This window comes from Tauraco erythrolophus, chromosome 3 (genome assembly GCF_009769465.1).
Source record: "Tauraco erythrolophus isolate bTauEry1 chromosome 3, bTauEry1.pri, whole genome shotgun sequence".
Classification (NCBI taxonomy): domain Eukaryota; kingdom Metazoa; phylum Chordata; class Aves; order Musophagiformes; family Musophagidae; genus Tauraco; species Tauraco erythrolophus.
Window position 1 is genome coordinate 52,795,693 of NC_141467.1, and position 16,101 is coordinate 52,811,793.

The 16,101-nt window shown below is 39.4% G+C and overlaps 1 protein-coding gene across 1 annotated transcript in view; it reads left to right on the plus strand.

The window, feature by feature from the left end:
• The window catches only part of LAMA3 (laminin subunit alpha 3), a 124,581-nt gene that overhangs the window by 48,664 nt on the left and 59,816 nt on the right, over window positions 1-16,101 (plus strand). The window contains 10 exon segments of the mRNA XM_086609234.1: window positions 1,247-1,299; window positions 1,691-1,796; window positions 3,446-3,545; window positions 4,000-4,156; window positions 7,087-7,225; window positions 8,824-8,966; window positions 10,321-10,421; window positions 10,531-10,684; window positions 12,058-12,218; window positions 14,426-14,534. Coding sequence (XP_086465360.1) covers window positions 1,247-1,299; window positions 1,691-1,796; window positions 3,446-3,545; window positions 4,000-4,156; window positions 7,087-7,225; window positions 8,824-8,966; window positions 10,321-10,421; window positions 10,531-10,684; window positions 12,058-12,218; window positions 14,426-14,534 — 1,223 coding nt within the window.

Sequence of the window (16,101 nt, forward strand, 5' to 3'; positions counted from 1 at the left end):
TTTCATTTATTATCATGTCCTAGCTTGTAGAGGTGTGAAAAGCCTTCTTGTGGCCTCAGGGTGTGAAAAATCTGTTATGGCTTATGTCCATATAATACTGATCTGTTTGCAATTTTCAATGTTTGCTAACTGCGAGTGCGTGTTTTTTCAGGCAGATAAAAATTTTAAAGATTAAAAGGAATTAAGATAAAAAATCTTTAAAGATTTTTTTTTTCTCCCCATTTCCTTTCCAACAGGTTCCATCACAACAGCCACCTAGATAGGATGAGTAGCCTTAGAGCTATCGTTATACCTTTGACTCCAAATCTCTAAATACTATACAGTCTAAACATCTCCTCAAAGATTAATTACTGCATCTTTCATGTAATTAATCTTCTCTGCCTTCAGTCACAGAGTCAATATTGGCTTTCACCAAACCTCTAGGTCAACATAGCTCCTTCCCACAAAATTTGCTTCATTTATCTTTCATACTGAGAGTTGAACTGGTCCCAAAGTAGCACTGCAGAATAGAAGGTGCCAGTCAGGCTGGAAGATGCCGTTTTGCATTTTTTCTAAGAAAGAATCATAGAATCATAGAATGGTTAGGGTTGGAAGGGACCTTAAAGATCATCTAGTTCCAACCCCCCTGCCATGGGCAGAGAAATCCTCCACTACACCAGGTTGCCCAAAGCCTCATCTAACCTGGCCTTGAACACTTCCAGGAATGGGGCATCCACAGCTTCTCTGGGCAACCTGTTTTGGTGCCTCACCACCCTCAATGTAAAAAATTTCTTCCTTATATCTAATCGAAATCTGCCCTCTTTCAGTTTAAATCCATTGCCCCTTGTCCTATCACTACACGCCCTTGTAAAAAGTCCCTCTCCAGCTTTCCTGTAGGCCCCCTTTAGGTACTGGAAAGCTGCTATAAGATCTCCTCAGAGCCTTCTCTTCTCCAGGCTAAACAGCCCCAACAGCCCCCAAGAAGAACAGTCGTAAATCCAAACTCAAGACTCTTTTTGTTAAACACAAGTTAGAACACTTTAAAACACACCAGTAAATTGCACATACGCAGAAGTCCTCATTCTTTCTCCTTTGCTTTTTCATCTCACCTTGTGCCAGTATTTGTCTGCTAGTCTGAACCATCCAGAGTAACATGCACCTTGTGGCACTATGACTCAAAATTGCAGTTTCAGTGTGGTGGGTGTTTTTATCCTGCAAAATATCTTGGAAAGGCAAAATGCAGATTGTCTTTTTTTCATCTGTGCAGCATGCCAGTGTGATGTGAGTGGAACACTAAGTGGAGTCGGACAATGTCAGCAGGTAAAGTGAATGAAATTAAAAAAAAAGACATAAATTGATTTTTGTAAAGATAAATTGTTGTAACACTTGGTAAGGTGGAAATCTTAGTACTGATTATTGCTTTTGCACATAAGGTGGCTGTTTTTATACAGCAAAGAAGCAGTTTTATACAGAAGTTTTATACATCCTAGGGGTGTATAAAAGTTCTGAAAATTTTTCATCATCTTGAGTTTATATATTTTCTAGTCTGTTCACTGAAGATGATAAGTGACAGAAGTTATGTCCAGATAATGTGTTTTATTGAGATCAGAATGTTTTTCCTCTTTAGAATTACAAGGAATTCAAAGTGTTGAAAGATTAAAGTTCTAGAAAAGGTGCTTAAACATTTTTGATGAAATTGTTTTCTTCACAGGAAAATGGGCATTGTTACTGCAAATCTAACGTTTGTGGAGATTCCTGTGACACTTGTGAAGCTGGTTATTATGCTCTTGAAAACAAGAATTATTTTGGCTGCCAAGGTAAAATGAAGAAAGAACATCTCTAGTAACACATTTGCACATAACACAAAAGTCTTTAGAATTCCCTAGGTTGTGTTTTGAAAACGTGGATGTATTTGTTGAGTCACTCATGTGCACAGCATTTTGCACTATTGTTTGTAATTGCCAATAACCTGAGTAACTCCTCCTTTGCCTTCCAAAGGGAGAAAGAGCAAGGCAGATGTTACCACGGTAGTTCCCAGCCCCATTGTGGCATGCTTAGGTGAGGAAAGGTGTTCCTCTTGGAGTTCACTGTCCTTCATGCCACCTTCCCAGGTGCCTCGTTTACCACCAACTGTCTGAGGCTTCTCTGTCAAAGCCCACAGAGAGCTCACAGGAGGCACTGCTGAAGCTGTTATTTTATCAGAGATGATAACAGAAAGTCATTCCTTCTCTCACTCCTTCTCCCTGGTCGTGGGGCCAAGGATGGTTGATTTTCCTGCAAGTGTTACCTGTAAGACTGTTCCACTTAGCAGTTTTCTAAGTTCTGCTGCTGCAATAAAACTTAAAACGTTGCAGCAGATACTGGCTTGGTTTATTTTGCAGATATGTTCTTGTATTGCTTTAGCTCATGGCTCAGTGTGTCTTGAAGCAGAGCCAGATGCAGCTGTGATGTAGAGGTCCTTCTCTTGAAGGATGCTTGCTCTGCCATGTGCTTTGAGGGATGTTAGGGCTACTTCAGTAGTTCCCTTTTCTCATTTCTCCCCCGAGTACATTTGGATTTGTTGAAATTATTGAAAGCACTTCCACTGACTTCAGTGTGCTTTACATCTGTCCAGGATTGATGGAGAGAGATTTACTTTTAAAGCATTGAAGTACTTCTAACAATCTTTTAATATGTGCAGAGTTAAAAATAATGGCTACTGTGTCAAACAAAGCTTTCATGTATAATGTGCAAACTAAGGAGCTAATGAAAGGCATCTGGTTTCGCAGAGGCGTCGAGTACTTTAATAATCCTTGATTTCAGTGAGAACACAGGTGCTCAGCATGTACTAGAAAACAGGACACTTTTACACAACGATGTAAATATGTGTGTAGGAGCTTTCAACCTTTCAATTCAGCTTGAAATGTTTAGCCTAGACATACTAGTTCCTTAGTACGATATATTATACCTCATTACTAGAGGTATCCTTTAGTTTGTGCCACAAGTCCCATGTCCTGTAGAAAGTCATTCAGTATTGTTGTCCAGTATTGGTTAAAAACTTCCTAAAAATAGGAAGTTTTTTTTGTTTGTTTTTAAAAAAGTTATTATTCATCCTAATATTGATGTAGAAGTGTTGACTTTGAATTTGAAAACATTTCAAAGGCTGTCCTGCAAAACTGTAGTCCAGCATTTAGTAATGTGGCATGGCTTATTACTTGTGATTTTTTTTTAAAAAGTGGCTTTTGTTGCATTCCAAGGAGACATAAGGAAAACAACCACAAACATGGGAAGCCAGAAATAATTGCAGCTTATGCATGTGTGTTAACATGTTTTTGAAAGATTCTGATGGGAGGAGAAGGTCTGAAGGCTCCAGGAGGAGGAAATGAGTTGATAATGGTGTTTAATTAGCGGAAGCCACGTGTATTTTCTGATAACTTTTGTCACTTCTTTCTGATGGGATATTTGGCTTCTGCTCTTTGCCTGACAGGCTGCCAGTGTGATGTTGGAGGATCCCTCAGCCCGGCATGTGCCGAGCCCTCGGGTGGCTGCCAGTGCAGGGCGCACATCGTGGGGACGGCCTGTCGGGAGTGAGTCTGGCTGTAGCTCGTGCTTCAGCTTAGTTCTTTTGAAACTGCCCATCAGTCCCTTGCTATCCTTTCATGTGAGATTCTGGATTTATTGATCAATAAGGTGGTAAATTGTGTCAGTTATTGGTACTAATTTTACTGAGCAGTTTTCTTCTGTTGTTTTAATAAGATGTTTTTAACTTGTTTCCTTACATAACCAATCCCTATTTTGCAACAGTATTGCATATATATCTATATATGTATCAAGAGTTATATAGGAAAATGTACAACTGTGCAAGCTTCTGGAAAGAGAATTCTCATTACATCTGTCTTATCAGCTGTCTTGAATTTATTAGCTGCTGTCAGGATTCCTCAGTTTTCATTAGGTCACCTGTCTTCCACTGCCTTATGCTCTTAGATGTAGACCGTACAGCGACTGGTAATTCTTTGGTTTGTTTTATTTTCTCCTTGAAAGGCCTGAAAAAAACTATTTTTTTCCTGATCTGCACCACATGAAGTTTGAGATTGAAGACGGTACTACTGTCAAGGGAAAGGAAATTCGGTTTGGCTATGATCCTCAGGAATTTCCTAGCTTCAGTTGGAGAGGATATGCCCGGATGTCCTCTATACAAGTAAGCTGGTATTTCACTCAAGGCTTTTGGGTCAAAACATAGGTGTGCAGTATGTATGTCTCCATAGTACTGCTATATGTGTGCAAGGTCGTGCAGAAACCAGAAGAAAGGACAAGATCTCACTAATCTGAACTTTGGAACTGTATTACTGTTTGGATTAGTGAGTGTTGGTATTATTGTAAGTTGGTCACTGCTAGTGCAAATATATGTTTTCAGAAATGTTCTTTGAGGGTTTTTTTTTGCAAGAAAGACACATTTTGCAATAGGTTTAAAGAAAAGAACTAATAGCTTTAAAGTCTATCATACTAAGTGCAGAAATTCTTGTCATGCCAAGGGCAGTGGAAACAGCAGAAGATTGGTGCTTGGCTAAATCATTTTAATTACAGAATGCAGTGGCAGTCTGTCTATTAGATTTTCAGGTACTATCACAGCGGTGTCACTGAAGCTGCCTTACACTTGCAGCTTGTATTGGGTGTGGAAGAGAAAGGTGCCAACTTTATTAGGAATGATACCTTCACATTACAGCAAACGGGAAAATGTGTCATTCAGTAGAACAAGCTGTGAGCAGGAGCATCTTGGCAACATTTATTTTAATTTCATGACAGCCTGCAAATAAACTAAACAGAAGAGGCAATGAGTAAATCACAGGAAGAATGTCACCATAGTTTAATTGTGTGAGAAGGGACCTGTCTGACTTTGGGCTGAATTGCTGAGCAAGTGAACCAGGATTTAACCGTAGTAATGGTTGTAATACATTGCAAATACCAAACATGGTATTTGCTCACTCTTCTTAAAAGTAGTACTTTGTTATCTGTAGTACTCTGGTGCTGATGTGATTTTTTTAGTCCTCAGGTATAGTTGTGTCCAGCCTCTGTAAATTGTCCAAGGACTAATGCATCACTGTAGGCTGAGACATAAGCACATAACCATTGCACAAGTATAGTGATTTCCTTTCTGTTCTTCAGTTTTTACTCTTTCCTCTTTGTTCTTTTGTGTTTTTTTTTCCTAACCCAGAGCTCATATCTGTTGGATCTTCAGAATCACTCCACATTCACAAATGAAGGCGACTTTCCAGCAGCTGTGGTTTCTTAACTTCTGCTTTCCAACTCAGCTGCTTTTTGCATTTCATATCCAGTGGCACTTTTAAAGAGGTAGTGAAAGGGCTTAGTCTCCAATCTTGCTAAAATTGTGCATTATTTTGCTTACCTGGATAAAGCTTTTCATTCATGTCAGTTGCCAGATCCAGGACCTCCTTAATTAGATCCTTGCATAATTGAGATAGTTGCACATTCTCCATTTCAAGGAACTTTCCTAAATTTGACATAGTTTCTATGTCTTGAAGGACCCTGAAATAATCCTCCTGATATTTATTTTGTAAAAACAAATAGTGTTACCATATCTACCACAAAAAAGACTAATGTAACCAATTTTTGTGAAAAGAAACTATTTCAATGCAATTAAAAATTTTTGAGGTGAAATAAATAAGCTGTGTGTGACCTCAGTGGAGATGGTGACTGGTGTCCTGACATACTGCTGACATGTGTGTCTCATTATAGATTGAGGAGCTGACAGCTGAGCTCAGATTTTAAAGCATTGGCCAGGTTGCTCAAGTTTGTGACAGAACTCAAAGAATAATTTCTCCCCACTCCCTGCCTTTGCTTGGAGCCAGGGACTGGCATCTCTTCCTCCTTCTTTTTTTCCTTTGCCTTTTACTTTTTGTTAGTATCTGTTTTTCAAGTTTCCCTCAGTGCCTGTCTTATCCAGGTAGTGTCCTTCAGAACTTATCCTCCATTTAAAACAACACTTGTAAAACCTTCCCCTGCTTGTCTGTATTTTCTGTTGTGGTTCACTGTGCTTCTGCAATCACCTAGATTTTAGCCATCTAGTCTCTGTAGATCTCTCAACCCTGCTGAGTCTATCTTTGCTTTCTGCTTTGCATTTATTTCTATTAAGAAAATGGAGGTCTCTGGGATGATGATGATGATGGAATTGAGGAATATACATTCAGAGCAGTATATGGGAGCTGGCAATCTTGTATTTATTGTAGCTTTTAGCAGGAAGAGAAAGTAAGACTTTGTGTGCTGTTCTCAAATATACGGACCTGAGAAAACCTGTGTGCATTTGGGGAAGCAGAATTGACCACAGTGGTGGGGAGATCACTGTACCACAAGCATCTTGGCAAGGGACAGTGAGCAGATTGTGATGAGTGAACTGCAAGTTGGATTGTGAGTGGACCTTTAGGATTTAGGATGGAAAGAAGGAAGCCAAACCCTTGAGGTTACACCGATCCTAGTTTTTCCTAATCCACTACCAACCTTTGAACGTATCTCTGCCGATTCTGTTGCTCTGCAAACTGAATAGTGGGGACTGTGGGAATGCAGCCTCCCGCGGACTCACTGCCCGTTTGGGGCTGATGAGAACTGCCTGGCTCCAGAGGTGCCAGTTCAGCCCCAGGGCAAAGAGACCCATGGCAGCACTTCTCTAAGAAACGGTAGGGTCTGGTGAAGGAGCAGAAGTTTCAGTGACAGTCTGAGATGTCTGCATGCTGTGGAGTATTGTGTGTGATCTCAGACTAGGATCAATGATTCTGTCCTGTTCCTCAGGAAGCCGGGAATATGGACAGCCCTGGATACCATATGTCCCATTTATGGCACAGGAGTGGGGAATAACAGTAAAATACTGTCCATGCTTCAAGGTGCAATATCAACACATGTTAGTTCAGCCATTCTGTGTCTTTCTGGATAAGTTGTTACTCAACAAGAGTTGTATTTCACAGGAGGTTTTGTTCTGTGTTCTTTTGTAAGCTGTCCGAGCCTTTCTTTTCTGTTACGAAGTTTGTCTTTGCCAAATGGTTTTTCTTTCTCTGGGTGCTAGTAACAAATAATATACTTTCCTTTCCTCCTTTTTCCCTTTCTTTTTATTTTTCCCAGCCAGAGGTGGTTGTGCCTGTCACTGTGGCTTCCCCTAAGCTCTTCCACCTAGTCCTCCGCTATGTCAGCCTGGGCTCAAAAAGCTCTAAAGGGAAGATCTCAGTTGCTGAGGGAAAACATTTTGGCACTAATTATACTTGTAAGTGAATTAATTTTGTCACTAGGCTTGCCTGTCTTCCTCTGTCGTACACCAGCATTGCCATTCCAGTATATACTTGTCTGCATGTGCGTTTTTCTTGTAGGACTTTAGTATGGTGCTTGCATGGCTTCTAACTGTTCCTCTATTCAGCACTTTACGGCTGTTTTTGTTTATTAACTTCCATTTTTCAGAACGAAGTGAGGATAACTTTGAATGTGGAAAAATCAAACCTCTACTTATTTCGCATTATCCTGAGATATATTAGCCCTGGAGGTGAAACATTATCTGGCCTCATATCTGCTTGTCAATCTCGGCCTGAAACAGGTAGGTGCAACTCAACGGTGCAACAGATCAGATGAATGTTAGATCAGAGATGCCTTTTCCAGGTGCACCTAAGTCAAATTTGTAATGATGCCGCTTAAAATGCATCACTTTTAACAGTGTCAATGCTTTTGTGCTTTTCCTAATATATTTTGCTGTGTAATTGATGTGGCTGTGTTTGCATGAAGCCCCTGCTTACAGCAGTAATCAACATTTGTTTTTTTCAAATGTTTGCCAAACTCAATACTTTCAGTTCTGCACTTGGAAGCTCTGAACTGTGTGGTTTATGAAGCTTTTAAAGAAGGGAGAACAGCACTTGTCTTGGTTTAGTTGCCTTTAATGTTTCAGTTTATAGGTAGCTTCTGCCTTCATTCCATGAAAAATATTTATTTAATGATGAATCAAATCCACCGAGTTAGCTCTGACTATAGACCTCAACATCATGTGATGCATTTTGGGCCCTAATAAAAGATGAGTACTCCATATCCTTTGACGGGTAGAGGCATACCAAGCCTATATTCAGAATTCTCTCTTATGATGCCTGACCTCAGCATCCTGTTGGGAGCTAATGGAGTTTAGTCATAGATCCTTTCAGTAATTCAGAAGAGACAAAACCGAAGACTTGGCAGATACCACTCAGCAGAATGCCAGCAGTTTGTGGTCAGGTCTGGCTTATATTGCCTGGGAGGCGGGGAACCAGCTTTTCTCTGTGTCCAGGGGCTTCAAAGGGAGACCTTTAATATTCATAACAATTGATCCTCACGACTTCTCTTTGATAAAGCATACTGCAGCTGCATGTCTGTTGTACACCATCTCTGCCCAGAAGCTACCTTCAGTTACTATCTGTAGCTAAACATTTTCGATGCTACTGAGAACCTCCAGTATCTGACATATTTGGCTGCAAGTCGCATGAGGACAGGCCTTGTGTCAGCTGAACATGTCATGAGTCAGTTATGGAAAATAATGGAAGAGGAAGGTGAAGAAGTGAGCATTTCAGAATATTGCAAAACTGGCCACTGCAGAGGGTGAGCTCTGCTTTTCTGAATCAGTTTGCTCAAAGCTAATAAGAATGAAGACAACGACCACTGTATACCTCTGTAGCTTACTGTGTATAGTCGAATGCGCTGTTAATACATATTGACAGAAAAGCATATTGATCAGCTCCTGTTAGACCAAGTTTAACGGATGAAATCACCAGTCCAGCACACTAAGCAAGCAGAGACATTTTACACAGTCTCTTATTTTTTGACTTGTTTTGTTTCGTTTTTTTCTGGCAGGGGCTGCCCAGAGCAAAGAGTTTGTCTTCCCGCCCAGTAAGGAGCCAGCTTTTGTCACAATCCCAGGAAAAAGCTCCACAGAGCCTTTCTCACTGGTTCCAGGCACGTGGACTGTCAGTATAATGGCAGAGGAAGTCCTCTTGGTAAGAAAACAATTGAGGAAAACAAGGGTTTGAAGGCTGTTATGATAGTATTGCTCTGGAGTCATTTGCTGGGAAGAACCCTGCAAGCAATTGAAATTCAGTGCTAATGAAAACAGTACAGCAGCAGAATATCATTATGAAACTTTACAATTCTGCCTCTTACTTAATTTTTCTTTTTCTCTGACTTTCCCCTGCTCTAATTTTTCTTGTGCTTATAGACTTTAATAAAGTCTATCCAGAATCTGTGCCTTCAAAGGATAAAGTAATACTAACATACAGCATAATCGGTTGAGCATAAATGGTCACAGAAATTCGTAGTTCTTAGATATCAGATGTCGTATCTAAAGCCTGACTCAGACGCAGATGACCAAGGCCTTAGTTTCTTGTCAAAGATTCTCTGCAAAGATTTTGTGCAAAGTATAATAAGATGGGCTGCATGATTAGGAGGACATTTTCTAAATGTTTTTATCCCCCATCATTATTCTCCTTTCATTCACTGAAAAAGTGAAAATTTTTCTGGTGGCAGTTCTGAGAAATTGCTATAAAAAGACAAATTGTTTAAGTTTTCTCAAAAACCCTTAACGTGTATGATCACAAAGATATCATACTGAAATTCATGTGTGTATTAAATAGAGTTAACAAGTAGTTGATGTCTTTAGTGATCAAGCCTGGGGCTCTGTTAAATTTATGGAATACCATGTAAAATGTTACTAAAGAGCATGCAAACATATTTCTTGCTGAAAGTGACAGTACTTACTGTGCCTGTTTTTTTTACTAATACCTTTGAAAAGGAATTTGTTAATGATCTTAGCCCAGTATGTTCTCACAATAACAGGTTTTATAAATAAGCTCTAATAGGTTGATTTAAGTGGACAAGGCAGAGAAAAAATACATCAGCTTTTGAAACACAGCTTAATAGATTACGTGGAATATTTTTATAAAATCTCACCTGGAATACATAAATCTCCCTTGTGGAGTTGTGCACAGTTAAGTATGTGCATGTGGATTGTGTACCTGCGTGAAAACTGCACCCAGCTGCCTGTGTAGTACCAAGCAGTTGCAAGGCTCCTGTGTGAGCATCATCTTGTGCAACACATGATGGGAGAGTGGCTGCAGAGTTTCCCTGCTCACAGGGCAGGGCAGCTGCCTTCGTCCCATCTCTATGAAGATATAAGTAGAATTAGGGAGACCCATTCTGCTGTTATTGGCCCATGTAACAAAAAAATTCCACGTCTTGCAGACATCCTCCACAAAAATGATTTGTGTGGTTGGTTTTATTCATTGCGAAAGTCTGGAGATGATCCTTTTGTTATTTTCTGCATGCTCTTGCATTTGTTATATTCTTTGTTCTTAGGACTATATGGTGCTGTTACCTAGTGATTACTACGAAGCGTCCATCTTGCAGATACAAGTTACAGAGCCTTGCACCTATTCAGGACGTGCTTCAACAGAGCAGTCAGTATATATGCTGCAGAATTAACCATTGCCTCAGATAATTTTATTGTTATCCTGCTGCACTTGAAAACAACAATAATCCTGTGTTTGTTTGTTTTTTGTGTGTAAGCTGCTTGCTCTATCAGCATTTGCCACTGGGCAGATTTTCCTGTGTCCTTGGTTCAGAGGCAGCATATTTCAGACATGAGGGAGAATACAGAAGAATACCAGTGCGACAGCCGACTCCTGATCACCCAGTGATGTCCCATATCAGTGGAAGAGAGGTCGGATTCCTGCCTGCTAATTGCAGTCCTGTCTCTACTGTTGACTAGAAACCTGCCAGACTAAAACAGTTGCAGATTTACAGCTCAGAATCCCTAACCAGACTCTGTGTAAAGTTCTGCATTTTATACAGAACTGCGTAAACGGATCAGTGGAGGCAAATTTATAACTGACAAGAGTGGACATCTCAATCTGAGAAAAGTATTTTATTAAATAAAAATGCCCCTGCTTTAGGCCTTCTGGCTTGTTCAGCATACTGTTTAAGTGCAGCAGAAATTGCATAATGGTTTGTCAGCAGAAATGGTGTACATAATGTCATTCTAAATCCATCTTTTTTTTGTTTCTTAAATAGCTACACTTATGCAAAATACTTGCTTTACTAAAAAACAAGCAGAAGCAATTATGCCACTGCTGTAGGTCCATTTAGCAAGAAGCATATATTTTATGAAATGAAATATTATACTAGAAGTGTGTTTGGTAAAAATAAGGCATTTTATCAAGTACATGATAATGACCTGTAAAATGATTATGTCCTCTATTACTGCGCTCTGATACTGCTTTTAAAAATACCAGCTGCAACAAGAATACTTACATGCCACAGGTCCTGATGCTTCATCACTGATGCCTGTGCAAAACTTTACTGGTATGAATAATCGCAGTGAAGTCAAGAGGGCTGTTGACAGAATTATTTACATGTTTGAGTGTTTATAGCCTAAGGAAATACTGAGAAAAAAACAGTTTAAATTCAAAAATAATTATATATCCAACTGTAGCAAAACCTGCTGTAACCACAGTACTTTCTACTTCAAAGTATTTCAAATCAAATATTATTTTAAACAATTTTTGCAGGTAAACTAAAAGGAAAACTTTATGCTTCAGAAAGTGACATTGACTTTTTGCTGGAGAAGATGCTTTCGCTCTTTGTAGGGAATCAATATACAGCACTGCTGCAGTAGGAATTGTGTTTCTAGAAATGTTTTTCTCAGTGGAGAAATAGAGTCAATTTTTATTTATTAAAGACAGCTTAGAGATGAGGGTGACAATTTCTCAGTATTGTTAAAGTTTCCTCACTGATACTTTCTACTGGAGAGAAGAGAAATAATAATGTATTCATTTCACGGGCTTGTTTTACAGCCATCCTAGCACTGTTATAATGGCAGCTGTTTCTTGAACTTGGTTGACTCTTATTAGAGGACAAAGTGATATTTATAAGCCTTGCTTCCATTCTGCTGGATGTCTTTGGCTCCAACAGTACAGGATTGGCCCTGGGCTAAAGCAGACCAGTTGGCTTGCAGGGCAGGAACAGGGAGCTTCCTACAAGAAAAAGGAGTGAAGAATCTAAAAGTTTTTTTATTTTTCAATGATTTTGACCTAGGTCAATTTACAAATGACAATAAATGTTGCTCAAGTCGGTCGCTATGTTCTGGTTTTTGAATATGCCAATGAAGACGATCAGTTATACACTGCTGAGGTAGTAATACATAGCCCTGGACCTGTCACTGAAGGCAGAGTGAGAATATACAGTTGTAAATACAGGTAAGAATTTCTGATGTAATCACTAAATTATTGAATAAGCATTTGGGATATAATTATACTTTTTATATGTTGAAATCCATTTTACTATGTGGATTGTTCAGATTTGGGGTGATTAAAAGCACGTACATGATTCTGTGGGTATTGTACCCATTTTTAATTCTCTCTGTGCAATCAGGTCATTAAATATTGCGACGGCTTCCATGAACTATTTTCCTATACAAAGGATTACTTTGCTTATGTACGCTCATAAATCCTTATAAGCTATTCATCTCAGAGTCCAGTGAAAGAGCATCACTCTTGGCTGCAGATGCCTGTACTGTTTTTATTTAGTTAAAAGCATGTCCAAGGGCTTTGGCTATTAAAAATGTAGCAGATAGTTTTACAACAGTAGTCCCACTGTTTCTAACAAGATCTGCTGAAGCAGAAGTATAAATGTCTCTGAAATTCTGAGCGTAGCCATCCTCTGGCTGTTAGGCTGGAGGCAAGGTCTTCAGCGGAATGCTTCTTTATCCTTGTTGAATGCTGAGGTTACTGCAGATGTTTCTGCACAGGAGATTTTGTCTGTCCTGAGTGAGATTGTCTTTAACACTTGAGCATTTCATCGTATGACTCAAATTAAGAATGTGATCCTGCAGATGTTTGTGCCCTTGGGAGAGCCCACCCACTACCAGAGGGCTACAAACATGCATCCCTTTTTCCTGTGAGCCAAGTATTTGGCAGATTGGAGGCTTAGGGATATTTAGGATGAAATTGCCCAGTAAGAAAAATCATTTTCATCAGCACATTTGTGATACAGAGCAGAGCTATGTGGAGCAGTGACCTTGTCAGGTTATTGCTGGGGAAAGCTCTTATTTTAGCCTGTTATGTAACACTCTGAGCCCAAAACTACTTGCTATAAAGCTTCCGGTTTATTGCTTTTTTTTTCCAAACACATTTTATGGGCTAATTTTGAACATACTTGTTTGTTCATATGATACATTAAGAAATTGCTCATGGAAAGACAAAAAAAGCCCTTGCTATTTTAATGTAGCAGTGCAGTAAATCCCTTCTGCTGCTATTTGGCATGGAGCTAATGGTCATATTGCAAGTAAGTTGCTGTGTCATCTTTCCTAAGCAGGAAGCTATAAGTCTCTTCTGTTAAAAAATAAATCAAGAAACAACATAGTGAGAGTAACTTGTAGAATCCAGAATATATTGTACCAGGCCTACGTACAGCTCTGTGAGCTTGATTATTCCCAATAAAACATTGTAAGAGAATGAAACATTTCAAGCTTCCAGCGAATTACAAATAAGGGACCTGTATTTCTCTGATCTTAAATGTTCTTAGCCCTGAGCTGACCTTGTTTCTGAGCTCTGCTCTAAACAACAGTGAAATTTTCATATTCTCTGGTTCCTAGAGGAGAAATAGAGAAGCAGTTGTATGGTGGTTACAGCTTCTCACCCACGACATGCTGGCTGGCCCAGCTGAGCAGAAGTGCAGAAGAAATAAAAGAAATTATAGCCTTATATGACTTCTCTTTATCAAAAGGAGACTGTTGCTACTGTTGGCAAGTTGCAGGGGTCATGCTCCCTGAACAAGGCAGAGTTTAAAGGCTTTAGCAAGTCTCTTCCTCTAAGTCTGTGCTAAAGATGTGCAGCCAATCATAGGTAGTCAATAAGAGGCAGACCTACATTTTTTCACTTGTATGGAGGAGTATTTCAGTGTGCAGAGAGCTTCCTAAAATCAAGACTCGCCCAGCTGCCATTGTGTGGGTGAAAGCTGCTGATCCACACCATCAACCACACATGGCAGCAGTGGAAAGCAGCAGCTGGTGCATGCTGGCACCTTGAGGTGCACGAACCTCAAGGCACAGAGTATTAGTTGGCCACGTTACACAGCTTGGAAACCTCTGCAGGTAGCATGGATGTATATCTGTCTGTTCACATCCTACTTAAAACAATCACTCAAATGGAGATCTGAACTGAGGTCTGGAGATTTGGGCTCCAGGTAGGTCAACCCACAAAGAATTTTGTAAGTGGTGCATCCTTTGTCTATCAAGGATACTGCATGTTCACCAATGGCCAAAGGTAGTTGTTACTTAGGATCCTGGAGAATGGCTAGGCACCAGTGATGAGGCTAGCCAAAAGCTAGGCAATTGAGGTAGGCAATAGCCTAAACAACATGGCAATGCCAGCAGGCTCATTTTTAATCCTGCTTTCTGTTTCAGTTTCCTGTGTCGCAGTGTTGTAGTTGACAACAAAAATCGTATTGCAGCTTATGACCTTCTAGCAGATACAAAGGTACATCTTAAGGCATCATCAATTAATTTTCTTCTGGTAAGTTTCCATTTTCTTTTCCCTTTTGTAATACTTGTTCCCTGAATGGGTAAAGAGAGATACTTTTCTCCCTGTGTTCATATGCTACATGGTAATGTGTGAACTGATGTCTATTAGGTGCTTGAAGATATTTCTTTATATATGCTCAGAGAGCAGTGAGGCAAACTTGATCAGTTTCAAAGATAAAAAGAAATTTGCCTTTCTTAGCAAGGGTTTTTCCAACTCTCTTGTGTTTCATTTCAGTCCCTCTCTTCTACATGTAAATTTTAAAAGAAAAATCTTCTGGTAGCTTTTGTACTTCATCATTACCTTTTTTTTTTTTTTCCCCTTATCTTTCTATTTTTTTTAAATCTTTAAAATCCATGAGGGAGTTTCCTGAGTCTCTTACAAAATTCAGGTAATAAATGCATTCGTTTCAGGTAATAAGTGCATTCATTAGTCATACAACTTTTAAATACTTTGAATAAAAAGCCTTCACTGCCCTCTTTTGGCCACACCAGGAATACATTTTTTACGGACACGATTTTCTTCTATGTTTTTTCTGTTTTCCATTTCAGAAACACGAGGTAAGTTACACAGTTGGCTAAAATCTACAGTTAAAACTCAGTTATAAACATAGAGTAGTTTCGTGGAACTATTAGGATTAACAACTGGTACATGCTTTCCTCATTTCATGAGGCAACGTTCAGCGTGAACAAATACCATTTAAATTGCCTGTTAGCTCCCTGCATCAACTGCTGTGCTAATAAGATCCATATCCAAAAGATATTGATATTATTAGTCTCTGTCTCCACATGTGGAAGTTTCTTGTTCTAAGAATCTATGTATTTTTATTTCTAAATTCTAGTTTTCATTCTCTGAATAACTTGCTGCAAGATGAATTTCAATATTCTCCAGAGATACAGAAAATATTTCCCCATGTTAAATGTAAAGACTGCACTTAGCAAAAGATCGGAAGAAGGGGGAAAAGAATTGCTTCTGGTATATGAACACTAATCATGGAGTCAATGGCAGCAGCTTTGGAGTCAAGACCCTTGTGTGACCCCTGTCACCAGACCAGAGAGGCGAAGGGGAACCACTCCTAACACAGAAGTTCAGAAATCTGATCTAAATAAAGGGTAAATAGGGTTCTTGAGGTCAGCTTTCAAGAGAGGCTCTTACAGCTTCATAGTCTTTACCTCACACTGGTGCGTATGAGCTGTCTAAACCCAGACCATGTTTTGCAGCAACTTTTTAGCCACTCATAAAGTGCAGTTCAAAACTTCAGAGTCTACCCTTGTTCTGCTGCAATGGGCTGGAGCCCTGTGGGTCAGTACATGCAGGATAGGCACAATGTTTGCTGCCCAGGAAAGGGACTTTAAGCACTCTGCCTTCTAGCTTATAAAGGGTTTCTAGTCCCTGCTTGCTACTGCTAAAACACAAGCTGCCTTTAAACTGAATCACTGCACATTAATGAATTCTCCCTATGCAATTTTTATTTTATTTTTTAATTATATAAATATTATTATTTTATTATAAATTTTATTTATATTAATACATGGCGCTAGTTATCTTACTGCTTATCAGG